The 19231-nt window shown below is 43.4% G+C and overlaps 1 protein-coding gene across 2 annotated transcripts in view; it reads left to right on the forward strand.

The window, feature by feature from the left end:
• Positions 1-234: 234 nt before the first annotated feature.
• Positions 235-19231, forward strand: part of LOC121586339 (dolichyl-diphosphooligosaccharide--protein glycosyltransferase subunit STT3B) — an 82431-nt gene continuing 63434 nt past the window's right edge. The window contains exon 1 of one of the 2 annotated variants that reach the window (XM_041902953.2): positions 235-1112. In XM_041902953.2, coding sequence (XP_041758887.2) covers positions 853-1112 — 260 coding nt within the window. In that variant the 5' untranslated portion in view covers positions 235-852. The remainder of the gene's footprint in view (positions 1113-19231) is intronic. The other variant, XM_041902952.2, reaches the window with a different exon arrangement.

The following is a 19231-nucleotide window of genomic DNA, read 5'->3' on the forward strand; positions in this document are numbered from 1 at the left end:
CTCACCCATTTCCTCTGTTGATGCCTCCATATCTAAAAAGCATAGAATAAAAGCTGTAAACTGTACTATCCAGAGAGCTATACCTAGGTTACACAATGATGTATGGTGTACTTTTGTCTTTGCTGGGGGACAGTGATGAGAACATATCAATCTTTATTAATACCCATGCCCCAGCAGAGAACATCCAAGGGCAATAGAAATATAACTTCACATTAAAATTATTAATCTTCACAATCTCACAGTCTCTCTCTTGTCTACAAGACAAGACAAGACAAGACAACCCACCCATTCCATTCTCAGAGTCAGGGATCTGTATCATGCAACTACTTTATGTGCAGCTTGGCCAACATTTTAATCATTATCAAATCCACACAGTAAATGATTAAAGAAACCATCATTACTCATTTTTAAGGGGATATAAAAAATATATTGTAGCCCCTATAATAAATAAATGTCCAGGGTTTTCAATGTTCTTATGTAGGTTATGATATTCCATAGGTAAATAAATCGGTCTGTCATCGTAGTACTTGCGCGGGATTGGTTTTTGAATATCCAACGGCTCAGTTGTCTTTGGCTCCGCCCTGTTGTACCTGTCCTTCTGTGAGAGGCTGTCTGTGTTTCCTGTTGTTCCGCCCATTCCCTCCCATCAGCAATCAGTCCGATTGAGTTTTGCAAGAGCGTGCGGAATACAATGGTGGTTGTCACTGACGAATGTGAATAAAAAGCCGGTGGACTTACAGCGAAGATAAGGAGAGAAAACCACGTCAAAAACATAAGGAGCTAAACGGGAGTAAAGGGGGATAGGGGAGCGTGCTCTTTCAAACCCCACTGACGCCGCAAACCACGCAGAATATGGCGGAGCACCACACAGCCACTGACAGCAAGCACAAAGCGTCCTTGAATGCCGGGGGCTCGCTGCATGGTAACAGCCGACCCAACGCCGCGGGTGGAGGAGGGGGCAAAGGAGGCCTCTCTGGCGGACTGGCACAGCCAGCAGGGTGGCAGTCCTTACTCTCTTTTACCATTCTTTTTCTGGCCTGGTTGGCAGGCTTCAGTTCTAGACTTTTTGCAGTGATCCGGTTCGAGAGCATCATCCACGAGTTTGATCCATGGTAAGTAGCTAACGTTAACTAACTACAGTATTAGCTAGTTAGCCAAAGCTATCGTTGGTTGTGTTGCAGTCAGGATTACTAGCCATGAGCGAGTCATACTTGGTGCTGTTCTAGATGGGTTGATGCCTCGCTTTATTGACTGCACGGTGATGTCTCGTGATCTGTCTCCCTGACTGCATAATGCAGTTTTCGTAGCCAATTAACGTTACTGTATCATGCACAACTTCCCCCGTTGCAAAACTTTTTCCGGACTGTTTTTCAAGTATGAGGAGTAACACTAGCTAACGTTGTAAACTAACACAGGTCAACCTGCAAAGCAACAATATACTCCGTGTTATAAATAGGCTGACGGATTGTTAACTATTGTAGTTAACGTTAGTTAGGCAAGCAATGTCCCGAAGTCAGAATATCCTTGACATGTCCTCATGAGGAGTAGGCCTAGAACTTTATTGTTCTAGTTGATGGGCTCTCTAAACCTGGTCCTGGAGAGCTACCGTCCTGTAGGTTTTCACTCCAACCCTAATTTAGCACACCTGATTCTAATAATTAGCTGGTTGATAAACTGAATAAGGTTAGTTACAACTGGGGTTGGAGAGCCCTGTTCATTCACTTCATTAATTTATTCACTCGCTCATCAAAGTTGGGTATCCTAGCCAAAGTCAATGATATCGTGGCTCCAAGAGGACAGTCAGTGCCACTTAACTTTGGGTAGGACATGGCCAACTATGTTCTGCATCTCAGGTTTTATAGTATAATTTATAGTCTCAAAAACATCCAAAGGGTGTGGTAATTATTAATACTTTAGAATAGGCATGTAAGTACTGCTCTTCACAATTGTATTGTCCTCCTTACATGAATATGTGGCCGCTGGCCAGCTTGAATGTAGTTGGACACTGCCAATTTTATAATACAAATCAAATTAGCGTGGCATTTCTTATGACAGCAGGATTAAAACCCGGAAGCCAGGGGGCATGTCTCCCCTCAGTTTGTTCTTGGCCATCCCTACACACTGTACACAGGATTATTCTGCTATTGTTTATCTGTCCAAATAGTTCACACTGTACTGTCCGACTGGCTGCACTGCCATTCATTCTTGGGATTGTTATCAAATCAGTATTGCAGTGTCCCATTCAAACAACACCGCTGATGTGGTTTTATTTAATGTAGGCTACTAGTCAATACTCAAGTGTTACTGTAGTGACACCATTAAGTATTGGCTAGTAGTGTACATGATTGCACAAGGTGCTAGCAAAGCTGCCCCTACAGTAAAAAAATCTGAATTAGTGCATTACCATAGATAAAGTGCATCTTAATCTGCATAGGCAATGTTAGTGTGCACTCATCTTAAAGGGATACTTCGGGAATTTGGCAATGAGGCCCTTCATCTACTTCCCCAGAGGCAGATGAACTTGTGGATACCATTTTTATGTCTGTGTCCAGTATGAAGGAAGTTGGAGGGAGTTTTGCTAGCCAATGCTAACTAATGTTAGCGTAATGATTGGAAGTCTATGGGTATCTGCTAGCATGCTATGTTAACGAGCAGGGATAATTGGTAGACCCTGGGCTAATGTTGCACTTTTCACACGACTACTAATATTCCTCTCCCACACTAAGCACCAAGCTTTGCCTAGACCTATGTGTGTTGTCTGTATGAAGTACCTTCAAGTAGAGCAACAGAGGACGACCTCAGCAAAATTGCAAGGAGACTCAATGCAGAATTTGCTCTGTGTGAGTCCCAAATTACACCCAATGGGCCCTGGTCAAAAGTATTGCACTATATAGGGAAAAGGGTGGCATTTGGGATGGGGCCAATGCAACAGAATTGCATTATTTTGGCCTATGTGTGATATGCTGCCTAACGGACTACCTTGGGTGGTCACATGGTTTCCCAGCCGTTCTTTAAGGTAAATCGTTAGCTAGCTGTGTGATTTACTAGGTAACCTGAGGAAGGTGGGAAGTTCATTCACAGATTCACCCATCTATCGAGCTCTCCCAGATGCATTAAAACCAGACGTGTCATATTTGATGCAGCAGGTGATTTGTAACTCTTGCTGTCCTTAGAGGGAGTATATTCAAAGAGCGTTCCTCAAATCAATTCTCTTCCATGACATTGAGTTTGTGTTGAGCCTTGGTCTCTTTGTTTTTTTTATTAAGTCTCTGTTAACATCCCAATGCTTGTGATCAATAAATCAGCAAGAGTGTTTTACTCGACAGCGAGAATAGAATGGGCTACATGATGGCTATACATTTCATGAAGGTCTGAGGACTGAGTTGGTTATCTTGGTTGCCTAGATGCAATAATACCACTTGAATTTGCTTTTGGTTGAGCCTCTCCAATTATCTGAAACAAACCATTATGTTGAACAAGCAGGCAATTTGAAAATGGAGATTGGCTTTATCAGCAGTATGCCAAGCTAAAATTGAAATATGCAAACATTGTTCGTGATGGAACAGTGAGTGGCATGACAAGCCTGTTATGTTTAGCACTGCTCTCTAAGATTTTATTCTCCCCACCTCTTAGACTTTTGGAGAACAGTTGGGGGTATTACAGTAATAATATAGCCTATTTGGTCGGTGGTCTGTAGGCTACCTGTTTCAAACACCAGGCTACGTCAATCAGTGTCATGTTTCGTATAGAAGCTCATGTCTTATTTTATAATTCATTGCAGTTGCCAAAACATCCCTTGGGTCATTTAAACAATTACAGCACATCTCATTCTTCAAGTGCAGCATTGACTGACTGAAGGGACTGCAAACACGTCATTGAGCTTACTGAAACTCAAACCACAAGCTTGAAATCCAAGCAATAGCCTACACACCTTTTTTGGGGAAATGACGCCTTCATCCCCTCTGGCAAATTTCTCTCTCTTTGTTCAATATTTGCCAAGCTGCTGTTGGAGCCATTCAATATCACTTAAAGTGTTGATTTCCACCCATGTCTGCGGTAACATCTGTCTGGGTTATTGACTGAAAATAAAATGGATTCTATCCAGACAGTGCACATGTAGGGAACTTGGACTCAGTCTATCCTACAGTTATCCCACCCCCGGTATATCAGGAAACGGGGCCTATTCTGTCAGAGGAGCAATGGGAGGGATAGCCTCTCTGTCACAGGTATGAACTGGATGTTCAGGAAGGGTTTAAGCACTGGGTTTCATCTGTGGTGAAACACACACAAACAAATCCATCTCGAGGGTGCCATAGGTGCGTCTCCTTGCCAAGGCTGGAGCTTGGCGCCTGAGCCCTAGATAGACGCTCGCTGCGTAGAGCACTCAATCACCTTTGATCTTGCGTATTTCTGTTTTGCTCAAGGTGAGGGAGGTAGAGAAAGCCTGGTGGATTCTTTGCCAGGCAACCAGGTCCGTCTCTGTGCTATCTGAGGCTCAAGTTGATTAACCTTCAATTGATCGGTAAAACAGGCAGCCATCCTTCCTGATGATCGTGGACTTCAGGAAACAGCAGAGGGAGTACCCCCCCTATCCACATTGACGGGACAGCAGTGGAAAAGGTGGAAAGTTCCTTGGCGTACATATCACTGACAAACTGAAATGGTCCACCCACACAGACGGTGTGGTGAAGAAGGCGCAACAGCGTCTCTTCAACCTCAGGAGGCTGAAGAAATTTCACCTAAAAAAACCTCACAAACTTTTACAGATGCACAAATGAGCGCAACCTGTCGCGCTGTATCACCGCCTGGTACGGCAACTGAACCGCCCACAACCGCAGGGCTCTACAGAGGGTGGTGCGGTCTGCACAACGCATCACCGGGGGCAAACTACCTGCCCTCCAGGACACCTACAGCACCCGATGTCACAGGAAGGCCAAAAAGATAATCAAGGACAACTACCACCCGAGCCACTGCCTGTTCACCCCGCTATCATCCAGAAGGCGAGGGCAGTACAGGTGTATCAAAGCTGGGACCGAGAGACTGAAAAACAGCTTCTATCTCAAGGCCATCAGACTGTTAAAACAGCCATCACTAGCACAGAGAAGCTGCTGCCTACATACAGACTTGAAAATCACTGGCCACTTTAATAAATGGAACACTAGTCACTTTAATAATATAACTTTAATAATGCCACTTTAATGTTTACGTGTCTTGCATTACCCATCTCATATGTATATACTGTATTCTATACTATCTATTGCATCTTAGCCTATGCCACTCTGATAATGACATTGCTCATCCATATATTTATATATTCTTATTCCTTTACTTAGATTTGTGTGTATTAGGTTTTTGTTGTGGAACTGTTAGATATTACTTGCTAGATATTGCTGCACTGTTGGAACTAGAAGCACAAGCATTTCGCCACACTCGCAATAACATCTGCTAACCATGTGTATGTGACCAATACATTTGATTTGATCTGCCAGGACATAAGCCCAGGTTATATGGCTGCATCACACAGGCATTAGGCCACAGCTATACACTCATTCCCCACCAGAATGAAGATATTATGGGTGGATTCAACTGAAGCAATACTTGCAGAACTCTAGCTTCTCTCATGTTGGTGTATAAGCCAGCTGCAGTTTGAGCGGGAGAAGTCATCATGTTACTTTTCTTTGTTTTTTTTAATCACTCCTTCGATGGTGTTTAGTTATCCTCTATTCAATTTTAAATTAGAATCATAAGAAACGCACAAGGTTTTCTTTGACAAATGTATCATGCAGATGTAATGGCCTCTGAGCTGTCTAGAGAACCTGTTTTTCAAGGTCCTCTTCGGCAGCAGACGATATGCTTGACTTAACAGCAAATCCATCTCATTATTGGGCTAGTCTTCAATGTTTTCTCCCCCCTATCGAACATGTATCAAGGCAGATTACTTGAAGCAAGGAGAAACAACTCACTGCAAACAGTTACTCTAATGCAGGATGTGGAAAATATCCAATTCTCATACATGTCTCTAACAGAGGCTTGGCTGAAGAGTGTCCCAAAACTTAAGTTTATTCCCTGACGCATCTGTCGCAGCCATCTGTCCAACAGCTAATTAAGTATTCAGTGCAGTGTGGTGTCCAATTACCTGCAGTGGGTGGCAAACTTTGTAAAACAAAATTCAGAGTCCCTGCAATGCATTGCTCGGAGCACACACCACAGGGCGCAAGGTTTGATTTGATTCGATGCCCGGCAATGAATTGGGCTCTTCAGTTCCAGTTGCATTTAGCCTATGTCATCAAATGCAGGCCTAGGCCAGAATTGCAAGTACCTCAAGAAATGGGTAATTAACCAAGGAGAAAGAATGTTTTATGTGATTGTTTGTTTTAAAAGCAGCATTTAAAAAAAATGTGCTCTGGATAGTGAGTGTTCATGTTGAAAGAATCTTTATCTCTTTCGTGTTCTTCGCATTGGATCACTCTACCCACCCTCTTGGAAGTGACTCATCGATTAGAATCAGTTTCATCCTGATGATCATTGAATTGATGTGTAAAAAGGAACCTTTTGTTTGGCTCCTGTAGATGAAGAAAGGCAGCTGTAGGATGAAGGCTCTTGCTAATTAGCCAAGCGTTGAGGAAACCCGTGAGATGAGACCAATCGCTGTGCATTTTTTTGAAGCACATTTTTAATACCAAAGACGCTGATTGTGATCTGGCTTCAGTTGGGCTCCGCTCTCCAGTCCCAGGCGTAACATAATTCATATCACACCCAATACAGAGGGAATGATCACTTTATTCTCCTCTTGTCTTCAATCAAGGTCGTTGATGCTAAGCTCATGATTAACTTCAATTTCCCGCCTACCCATCCCCAGGGTGCAGAGGCAGTGGTGGAGGCGATATGGCCGACCCGTGCGGGTGTGACAGATCCCTCCCTGGGCACCTGCAGCACGCGTAGGAGCTGAGCTGGCAGGAAGGAGCTTAGAGCCCAGGGGCCTCATTCATAAATGTTGTGGAAATTTTACACTAAATATCTGCGTGCGCTATTTCTGAAAATACTGCGCACGCACAAAAATATTCAGATGTATAAACTTGGCGCACGCCATACATATGCACGTTTCCCTGTTATAAATCAGACCTGTCATAAAACTGTGTGCGTGAACGAGAATTATAACTCCGCCTGAGCGCCCATCATTCACCTTTTATGGTGACAACGTCCTTTATTTGCTGTATAACTCAGAGCTATTAGCATTAGGCCACGGCATACAAAATAGATTGTTGTTCAATATTTAGTTTATCAATAGATTGGGTTTCTATGTCCTGCCTTGGTATAGGCTCTGAGATTAAATAGGCAATGATAGTCGCGCTCTGGCATTTGATGCAACGGGCTTGGAAGAGGCGATGGTCGAGTCACGTGTCCTCTGTAACATCACCCGCCAAACCGCGCTTCTTAACACCCGCTTGCTTAACCCGGAAGCCAGCTGCACCAATGTGTCGGAGGAAACACCCTTCAATTGACAACCGAAGTCAGACTGCAGGTGCCTGGCCTGCCACTAGGAGTCGCTAGAGCGCAATGAACCAAGTAAATCCTAACCTGGACGAAGCTGGTCAAATTGGCCGGTAATGACACAGCCTGTGATCGAACCCCAGGCCGTAGTGACGTCGCAAAACTGCGATGCAGTGCCTTTGACCGATGTGCCTCTCGGGAGGCCCTATGGTAAGTTTCTTAATGTGACCTCTGAAGTGAATGCGATCTGCTTTATTTCCTAATGTATTACACAAGTTGACTTAAGGTATTTACTTAAAAAGTAGCTACAAATATAAACATTTATATAGTTTTGACGGTATTAGAAAAACCATCCCTTGGACATGTCCAAATACGTCGGTATACTGCCTTTATTTATTTATTTATTTATTTATTTATTTATTTATATATATATATATACACACACTAGCACTGTAGAAATAAGCACACCTAAGACTATAAAGCACCTGCATTCTTGTTCGTTTATTTCAATCGAGCGCATTGAGTTGGACATTTCTGGTTTTTGAATTATGACTGTGAATAGTGTTAGAGCAGTGGCCTGTTGCCGTCTGCAGCAAAGAGCAAGGCCCTCCTATACAAACAACCCTCATTTCATGAGGATGGACGAAGCTATGCACAGCCGGGAAGGGGAATGTGGTTGAGTTACTCGCACGGAATGGCAATTGCTGACGTTCCCCTTTTCCAGCCAAATTAATTATACATAGGCATACCTAACAGTGTGATTCTGAAAGTCTGCTACGGAGGCTGCCTAACGAGAGGCTCTTCCTGTCAGCAGTCCAGAGGCACGCAGCATCTCAGTGATAAAGGGCGACAGCGCGCTGGAGTATTTAATGTGATTAATTGCTTACCTCTAAGGCCCCAGTGGCCTTAAATATCAGTGTCTTCCTGAAGAAGGCCGGCATCATGGGGAGCAGGAGATAAAGTATTTTAGATGTCTCTGTGTGAGGCTGTTTGTGTATGCGTGGGGGGGGGGGGGTTGTGAACTAGTGCAATGGGATAAAACGTATCGCTTGCAAAACCTGTAGGGTATTATTCTGCCAAGAAATCCCAAGGCTTGTTTTTATTTTACATCCTCTCCCTCGGACTACACACACTTGCTGCACTCAGGCTACCACTTTTAACTGACATAACAGCTCACAATTGCGGTTCTCCTCAAGTCAGTTCTTTCTCCCGCTCTCTCTCTGTATAGTCTGCCTACCCACAGGTACTTGGATGCAGTTGTTGTTCCATGACCAGCAGAACCTATCCATCTTGCAATAACAGACGGAACAGTGACCTCGTAGAGTTGCCCTGTTTTTAGTGTAGTTGACAATGTGTCTTGACTGCAGTGGTGTGTGTGTGTGTGTGTGTATCATCTCAGAATGATTGCTCTGTTTCGGTAGTGTGAGCACACTACTGGCTGTCAATGTTACGCTTCAACTTTTGCCTCCCCCTTGCTTTGGCGTTACATCTCGGTGAACAGAAACGGCAAGAGTCAAGGGCGAGAATGTTGGTCAGAATCTAAGGGACCTAATCCGCTGATGCACAAAAAAGCAAGGCCCTCGTTGCCAGGTCATGAGATTTCATTCTCACTTCGCTCCCTGAGAGGATGGTTAGTATTCGCGCAGTGCTGAATAACTAATGTAGCGGTGGATTGACGACCACAACACCCGGCTTTTTTCTTCATTTTTTTCTTGTCAACTTTGAGTTGGCCTTTGATCTCCGGGATGTCGCCTATCTCTGAGATGGATTTGAGGGGCGGAGGCCGGATGATGCTAGAAACTCTGACAGCCAATGGTCGGTTGGGGCCAAAGGGGGGCAGAAGGGGACCTTCGCCTTATCGCATACCATGGCCTCTCACTGAAAGAAGTCAGCAGGTTCGCTGTGAGAGTGCACCTGCATGCAGAGAGACGGAGACTACTGCCAGCCAACCGGTCTGAAGGAGGTAGTGGAGGGCAAAATAAAATCAATTGTCCAAAAAATACATTAGCATATCCGTTTTTTGAATTGGGAAGGGAATACAGTGGGGCTTATTTTCCTGTTATAAGATTAATATTGAATTTCTTTTAAGGCTGATGGGGTTGCTTTGTGGGAGCAGAGCTGCTTTAATAAGATCAACTGCTTAATCTATTTTAGCGGAGAGGTTCAAATAGCTGAGCGCTTGAGTGTTAAAGTTTTGTTTCCATCTTTCACCTATTTTCCATATTAGCCTACCCAAGCTCTTCTGTAACTTGTTCTTACAAGCTTGCTAGTGGAAGGCCTTAACTACAAACAGCAGTCTAGATAAGGTAGCGTAACTGCAAGGAATCAAAGGGCTGTGAAAGTAAGGGTTATTGTGAAGGTTGGGCCATAGTCCGCCTCTTGTGGGTTGGAAGAATGATTTACAAGATGGCTGCTGGTCGGTATTTTCAGTGAGCAGATTATCTGGCATATTCTGTTACTGGTGGATTTTGCTAGCAGTTTGGCTGGCTTATTCTCTGGGGTTGTTGATTGGCCCTTTGGCTGGTTACCTGGCAAGCTGATTGGCCAGCTGACTGCTTGGCATACCTGGTCCTGCCGCCCAAGGTAGGGCAGAGGCAGGGAGAGTTTTTTTAAAAAATGTTATGGGGGCTGATGTACTGTGTTCTCTCTGGAGATGGGCACCATCTCAGTTTCTGCTGCTGTCTTTTGTAAGCACATAGTATCGTCTTGGCACGGCTATAGAGGCACCGTGCCCATTTTAGCTCTGCCGCTGGCTTGTGTTCCGTCCAACTGCCACATGTTTGCCTGCTGCAAATGCTGCTATTGTTCAAGCAGTGTGTTCCAGTTCATTCCCCATTGCATTGAAAAATAGATGGCTTCATTGCAACCCGTGACATTATAGAACGACGTCTCTAAGGCCACGTCTTTGTTTCAGGTTGGCAAAATATTGACAGGCACTCAAGGACACGGTTACCCAGAGTAGTCATCAGCCCTCATAGTGCATCAGCGACATTCAGGCGGAAGGAGAGGTGGAGGGCAGGGATGGGAAAGGGAGAGCGGGGTGTCTGTAAGAGTGACAGCTGGAATGGATTGTCATTCGGTGACAGCCAAAGGAAGATGGGCCTGTCAGATTACTGTCAAATCACCTCACTCATCACGCCTTGCAGTTACTAGTGCTGTGACAGGTTGTGTAGGGTAGCCATGGAGAACCACAGGAGGGGACGAGAGGGGCAGTCTTAGCCCCCTGAGAATCAGGTGAGCCTGACGTTAGGACAGCCCTTGAGCTACTCAGCCTGATGGCGGTAAAAACCTGAGGTATAGCAGTATGATAGACAGGTGCAGAGCATACTGATCATGCATGCATTCAGCATACACTCAGGAAGCCTGTTTTCACAACATAAGTAGATGAAGGTTGACCACAGGTCCTTCTGTGAGAAGTGAAAGTGATTGGACATTAAAATGGCAGTGTTGTTTTTATGATGTAAAGAAAATATGCCAGCAAATCAAACATGCAGATTAGGCCTAGTTTAATTAATGGGTTAGTCAAGCATCTGCTTCTTTTTTTCGTTTTGTGTTGTGAACTTTATATTTTAGTGTACTTAGTTCATAGCTGGTCATGATCATTAACACTGAAGGCGAGCCCCACAAATCCATTAGAGGCTATTTAATATTCAATTTGAATGTATTGTTTGATTTTTAATAGCCTACCCTCAAGGATATATCTTAATTTTTTTCATGCTGTTTAGTACATTTTACAATCGGTTAGTTCAGACTGCTGTATAAAATTATTTATTTCTCCTTTGATTTTCATTGGCCTCTTTCTTGGTGTGTAGGTTTAATCATAGGGCTGCACCGCCACATTTTTCTCTTCTCATCCAGTCCTTTGAAAAGTAAATGAAAAGTAAATATTACGCAATGTGACTTGCTGCTAATGATTCAGTGCCACTGAGTTCAAGGATCTTCTGCAGTGTTTACAGCATGCTGTGTTAGCCTAATTATCACCAAATATGACCACAAATCAACCAGTCTAGATTTCAATAAAAAAATGTTTTTGTTCTGTTTCTCTTTATCATAAAAATGAGTTTCCCATGGCTGTAATCTCTTGGATTTAAAAGGGTTCTGTCTTTTAGTATTGAAATCTGCTTTAAAAGCAGAGATACCTTTACATAATGTCCTTTTATCCTTTTGCCCCTTCCTCTCTCCTCAGCCTCAAATTGATTTTCAGAAATTAATATATAAAATGAAATTTTTCAGCCAGCTCTTGAATTTAATTTGTCCTTGATGTGAAGCTTGGCAGGTGAGTAAATGATTGGCCTTCCAAATGCTAATCAATGTCCCAAGTTTCATAATCCCCCTTGTCTGCACTGATCCCTCTACAGTCTCCAACTCCATAGGACGGACTGACCCTTTCAATTGGCAGCTTGTGTGTGTGGGGGGGGTTCAAGTGACTTCTATGTATTATAGATCCATACATCTGCTATGACAGGCTCATTGTCCACCCTCCCTCCCAGAAGCCTGGTAGGGATGAGCGAACCAAGCCTATGTGTTCGTAGCTTCAACCCCGCAGCACACACACACACTAATTGATTAATGTACTGCTGAATGTATATTTTCTCTTGCTTTGTTTGCTCTTTTCCATATTATGTCAATCTCTGATAAGCTACCCAGGAAAGGGTTGAAAATAGCCCATATTAATATATGTAGCCTTAGAAATAAGGTTAATGAAATCAGTAACTTGGTAATATCTGATAACATAAATATATTAGCCATTTCTGAGACTCACTTAGATAATTAATTTGATGATACAGCAGTAGCAATACAAGGATATAGCATCTATAGAAGAGACAGAAATGCTTATGGGGGAGGTGTTGGTGTATATATTCAGAGCCATATCCCTGGAATGATTAGAGAATATCTTATGTCAAGTGTTGTTGAAGTGTTGTTGTTGCAGGTTCACTTGGCACATCTAAAGCCTTTTCTTTTGGGGTGTTGCTGTAGGCTACCAAGTGCAAACGGTCAGTATCTAAATAATATGTGTGAAATGCTTGATAGTGTATGTGATGTAATCAGAGCAGTCTTCTTGTGGTCCTGAATATTGACTGGTTTTCATCAAGCTGTCCGCTCAAGAGGAAGCTTCTCACTGTAACCATTGCCTGTAATCTGGTTTAGGTTATTAATCAACCTACCAGGGTGTTTACAAACACTACAGGAATGATCATCCACATGTATCGATCACATTTTTACTAATACTGTAGAACTTTATTCTAAAGCTGTATCCGTACCCATTGGATGCAGTGATCACAATATTGTGGCTATATCCAGGAAAGCGAAAGTTCCAAAAGCTGGGCCTAAAATAGTGTATATGAGATCATACAAAATATTTTGCTGTGACTCTTATGTGGATGATGTAAAAAAATATATTTGTTGGTCTGATGTGATTAATAAGGAGCATCCAGACGCTGCACATTATTAAAATTCTTATTGATAAACATGCACCTTTTAAGAAACTGACTAAGAACTGTTAAGGCTCCATGGATTGATGAGGAATTGAAAAACTGTATGGTTGAAAGAGATGAGGCAAAAGAAGTGGCTAATAAGTCTGGCTGCACATCTGACTGGCTGATTTACTGCAAATTGAGAAATTATGTGACTACACTCAACAACAAAAAAGAAGAAACTGTATTATGAAGCCAAGATCAATGATTTTAATAAATTATGGGCAGAAAGACAAATTCAACTCCATCTTTTATTGAATCAGATGGCTTATTCATCACAAAATAATGTGATGTTGCCAATTATTTTAATGATTTACTTCATTGGCAAAGTGGGCAAACTTAGGCAGGAAATGACAACAAACAGTGAGCCATCGTATTCATGCATAAAAAAACAAATAATGAAAGAAAAGCATTGCAAGTTTGAATTTTGTAAAGTTAGTGTGGGAGAGGTGGAAAGATTATTGTTAATGATCAATAATAACAAACCTCCTGGCATTGACAACTTAGATGGAAAGCTACTGAGGATGGTAGCTGACTCTAAATATATGACAGATATGAGTACCTATAATCTAAGCCTAGAGGAAAGTAAGCCAAAATAATTCCACTACCCAAGAGTGGTAAAGCGGCCTTTACTGGTTCTAACAGAAGACCTATAAGCTTGCTGCCAGCTCTTAGCAAACTGTTGGAAATAATTGTTTGACCAAATACAATGCTATTTCTCTGTAAACAAATTAACAGACTTTCAGCATGCTTCTAGTGAAGGGCACATGTACTGCACTGACACAAATGGCTGATGATTGGTTGAAAGAATTTGATTAAGAAGATGATTGTGGGAGCTGTACTTTTTAGATTTCAGTGCAGCCTTTGATATTATTGACCATAACCAGTTGTTGAAAAAACGTATGTGTTATGGCTTTTCAACCTCTGCAATATAGTGGATTCAGAGCTATCTAATAGAACTCAAAGGGTTTTCTTTAATGGGAGCTTCTCTGTCTAACATGTAAAGTGTGGTGTACCGCAGGGCAGCTCTTTAGGCCCTCTACTCTTTTCTATTTTTACCAATGACCTGCCACTGGCATTAAACATTAAACAAAGCATGTGTGTCCATGTATGCTAATGTTTCAACCACATACGCATCAGCAACCACAGCTAATGAAGTCACTGAAACCCTTAACAAAGAGTTGCAGTCTGTTTTGGAATGGGTGGCCAGTAATAAACTGATCCTGATCATCTCTAAAACCATGAGCATTGTATTTGGCACAAATCAATCCCTAAATTCTAGACAGCTGAATCTGGTAATGAATGGTGTGGCTGTTGAACAAGTTGAGGAAACAAAATTACTTGGCGTTACCTTAGATTGTAAACTGTCATGGTCAAAACAAATAGATTCAATGGTTGTAAAGATGGAGAGTTGTCTGTCCGTAATAAAGAGATGCTCTGCTTTTTTGACACCGCATTCCAAAAAGCAAGTCCTGCAGGCTCTAGTATTGTCTTGATTATTGTCCAGTCGTGTGGTTGAGTGCTGCAAGGAAAGACCTAGTTAAGCTGCAGCTGGCCCAGAGCAGAGCTGCACGTCTTGCTCTTCATTGTAATCAGTGGGCTGATCTAAATACTATGCATGTCAGTCTCTCTTGGCTAAGAGTTGAGGAGAGACTGACTGCATCACTACTTTTTATAAGAAATATGAATCCCAAATTGTTTGCATAGCCAATTTACAAACTGCTCTGACACACACTTACCCCACCATACATACCACCAGGGGTCTTTTCACAGTCCCCAAATCCAGAACAAATTCAAGAACACTTACAGTACTATATAGAGCCATTATTACATGGAACTCTGTTCCATCTCATATTGCTCAAATGAACAGCAAACGTGGTTTCAAAAAACAGATAAAGCAACACCTCACGGCACAATGCCTCTCCCCTATTTGACCTAGATAGTTTGTGTGGTATAGGCTATGTGTGCCTTTTTTAAATTTATTTATTACTTTTTAAATTCTGTTCTTGTCTATGTTTTACAGCCCTCTAACCAATTGTACTATTATGTATGTTTTTCCGCGTTATTTGTAATTTATTTTGTACATAATGTTTCTGCCATCGTCTCTTATAACCAAAAAGAGCTTCTGGATATCAGGACAGCGATTACTCACCTCGTATTGGACCGAATATTTTTTTCTTCAACGAGGCGACGCGAAGGATATCATACAGACACCCGACAAGGCCCAAATCCCCGTCATTCGCGTGAGGAAGAGACGGAGATATCGTGGACGTAGATCGGGGTGCCTTGTAAGGATCCGACGGCGAGCGAGTAAACTGCCTCTTCCATCAATCCTATTAGCCAACGTTCAATCATTTGAAAATAAATCGGATGACCTAAGATTACGGTTATCCTACCAACGGGACATTAAAAACTGTAATATCTTATGTTTCACCGAGTCGTGGCTGAACGACGACATGGATATCATACAGCTAGCGGGCTATACGCTACATCGGCAGGATAGAACGGCTGACTCCGGTAAGACAAGGGGTGGCGGTCTGTGTATACTTGTAAACAACAGCTGGTGCACAAAATCAAATACTAAGGAAGTCTCGAGGTTTTGCTCGCCTGAGGTAGAGTATCTTATGATAAGCTGTAGACCACACTATTTACCAAGAGAGTTTATCTATATTTTTCATAGCTGTCTATTTACCACCACAAACCAATGCTGGCATTAAGATTGCACTGAATGAGTTGTACAAAGCCATAAATCAACAGGAAAACGCTCATCCAGATGCAGCGCTCCTAGTGGCCGGGGACTTTAATGCAGGGAAACTTAAATCCGTTCTACCTAATTTCTACCAGCATGTTAAATGTGCAACCAGAGGAAAGAAAAACTCTAGACCACCTTTACTCCACACACAGAGACGCATACAAAGCTCTCCCTCGCCCTCCATTTGGCAAATCTGACCATAACTCTATCCTCCTGATTCCTGCTTATAAGCAAAAACTAAAGCAGGAAGCACCAGTGACTCGGTTAATAAAAAAGTGGTCAGATGACGCAGATGCTAAGCTACAGGACTGTTTTGCTAGCACAGACTGGAACATGTTCCGGGATTGAGACAGCATTGAGGAGTACACCACATCAGTCACTGGCTTCATCAATAAGTGCATCGATGATGTCGTCCCCACAGTGACCGTACGTACATACCCCAACCAGAAGCCATGGATTACAGGAAACATCCGCACTGAGCTAAAGGGTAGAGCTGCCGCTTTCAAGGAACGGGACTCTAACCCGGATGCTTATAAGAAATCCCGCTATGAACTCCGACGAACCATCAAACAGGCAAAGAGTCAATACAGGACTAAGATTGAATCGTACTACACTGGCTCTGACGCTCGTCGGATGTGGCAGGGCTTGAAAACTATTACAGACTACAAAGGGAAGCACAGCCGCGAGCTGCCCAGTGACACAAGCCTACCAGAGTAAGACTTTTAAGCAGGTCAACATTCACAAGGCCGCAGGGCCAGACGGATTACCAGGACGTGTACTCCGAACATGTGCTGACCAACTGGCAAGTGTCTTCACTGACATTTTCAACATGTCCCTGACTGAGTCTGTAATACCAACATGTTTCAAGCAGACCACCATAGTCCCCGTGCCCAAGGACACTAAGATAACCTGCCTAAATGACTACCGACCCGTAGCACTGACGTCTGTAGCCATGAAGTGCTTTGAAAGGCTGGTCATGGCTCACATCAACAGCATTATCCCAGAAACCCTAGACCCACTCGAATTTGCATACCGCCCCAACAGATCCACAGATGATGCAATCTCTATTGCACTCCACACTGCCCTTTCCCACCTGGACAAGAGGAACACCTACGCGAGAATGCTATTCATTGACTACAGCTCTGCATTCAACACTATAGTGCCCTCTAAGCTCATCACTAAGCTAAGGATTCTGGGACTAAACACCTCCCTCTGCAACTGGATCCTGGACTTCCTGACGGGCCGCCCCCAGGTGGTAAGGGTAGGTAACAACACATCTGCCACACTGATCCTCAACACGGGGGCCCCTCAGGGGTGCGTGCTCAGTCCCCTCCTGTACTCTCTGTTCACCCATGACTGCATGGCCAGGCATGACTCCAACACCATCATTAAGTTTGCCGACGACACAACAGTGGTAGGCCTGATCACAGACAACGATGAGACAGCCTATAGGGAGGAGGTCAGAGACCTGGCCGTGTGGTGCCAGGACAACAACCTCTCCCTCAACGTGACCAAGACAAAGGAGATGATTGTGGACTACAGGAAGAAAAAAGAGGACTGAGCACGCCCCCATTCTCATCGACGGGGCTGTAGTGGAACAGGTTGAGAGCTTCAAGTTCCTTGGTGTCCACATCACCAACGAACTATCATGGTCCAAACACACCAAGACAGTCGTGAAGAGGGCACGACAAAGCCTAATCCCCCTCAGGAGACTGAAAAGATTTGGCATGGGTCCTCAGATCCTCAAAAAATTATACAGCTGCACCATCGAGAGCATCCTGAGTGGTTGCATCACCGCCTGGTATGGCAACTGCTTGGCCTCCGACCGCAAGGCACTACAGAGGGTAGTGCGTACGGCCCAGTACATCACTGGGGCCAAGCTTCCTGCCATCCAGGACCTCTATACCAGGCGGTGTCAGAGGAAGGCCCTCAAAATTGTCAGACTCCAGCCACCCTAGTCATAGACTGTTCTCTCTGCAACCGCACGGCAAGCGGTACCGGAGTGCCAAGTCTAGGTCCAAAAGACTTCTCAACAGCTTCTACCCCCAAGCCATAAGACTCCTGAACAGCTAATCATGGCTACCCGGACTATTTGCACTGCCCCCCCACCCCATCCTTTTTACGCTGCTGCTACTCTGTTAATTATTTATGCATAGTCACTTTAACTCTACCCACATGTACGTATTACCTCAACTACCTCAACTAGCCGGTGCCCCCGCACATTGACTCTGCAACGGTACCCCCCTGTATATATAGCCTCCCTACTGTTACTTTATTTTCCTTCTGCTCTTTTTTTTCTCAACACTTTTTTTGTTTTATTTTTACTTTTTTTGTTAAAAATAAATGCACTGTTGGTTAAGGGCTGTAAGTAAGCATTTCACTGTAATGTCTGCACCTGTTGTATTCGGCGCATGTGACCAATAAAATTTGATTTGATTTGACCCCAGGAAGAGTAGCTGCTGCTTTTGCAACGGCTAATGGGCTCCTAATAAAATACCATAAGTAATTTGTGTTTGGATGAGTTGGCCTAATATTTGGTCAAACATATCTGATAAATATTACGTAACGTAACTGTGAGCCATACCACAAGCTGTAGCACTGTCACTTAGTACCTGTCTGTACATTCTGTCCTTGTTAGTGGGTACGGCACTGATGTAGCACTTTTCACCAGTATTTTCCGTGATACCATCCATTCTGACAATATTGGAAGGGGAGGGAGTTCCTAATCTGAGAAATCTGGAATTGTAAAGATATTGCTGATGCCAATCTGATAAATGCCTCACCAGTATCAGGAACAGTAATTCCCTCAGTACCATTGCTATGCCAGTGGGATCAAACCACTTTGCAGAAGCCATAGTACGCTAACCAATTGTAGGGTGGCTACAGTATCACACGGTTATGCCCTCTGAATTTAAAACCTGACACCTGTGACCTGACCAGTAAAAGGATACCCTTGTCTCTTATTGTTCTTTGAGGGATAGTAATCATTTTGTTGTTAACATGCTTTCATGTTTCTTTTATCAGTGAAAGACTCAAATAGAAAGGATAGTGATAGGGCTTGCATTCAAGGTCAGGTGCTTCATCCTTCAGCACTGTTGATGCTAAGTCACAGTAACAGCCTGGTGACTGGACACCTAACAAAACATTTACAATTGCTCTTGACTTACAAGCCTCGTGGAGGTAATGGAGATGCCACATCCTTACTCTCGCAGCTCATCAGTTTCTCGGTTATTGAGTTTGAGTTGTCCACTCTCAATTGGATCATAAATCTGTAGCTAGATTCCTTACCTATTTTCCGCCCCCTGCAAATTGGAAACAAATGAAGATTTGTTTAATGATGCTGGTGATGCACATCTTAACAGACGTGCATGCACAGTGAACAGAACACCACAGGCTTTCTGGAGTTGTGCCAAGACCATTAATGTCCTCTTGTGCTATTGCTCCACAACTGGGGACCAGTGAAGAATTACCTCCAAAGAACACTTTGCGGTTTATTTAATTTATTTTTGATAGA

Source organism: Coregonus clupeaformis, chromosome 17 (assembly GCF_020615455.1).
Source record: "Coregonus clupeaformis isolate EN_2021a chromosome 17, ASM2061545v1, whole genome shotgun sequence".
Lineage (NCBI taxonomy): Eukaryota > Metazoa > Chordata > Actinopteri > Salmoniformes > Salmonidae > Coregonus > Coregonus clupeaformis.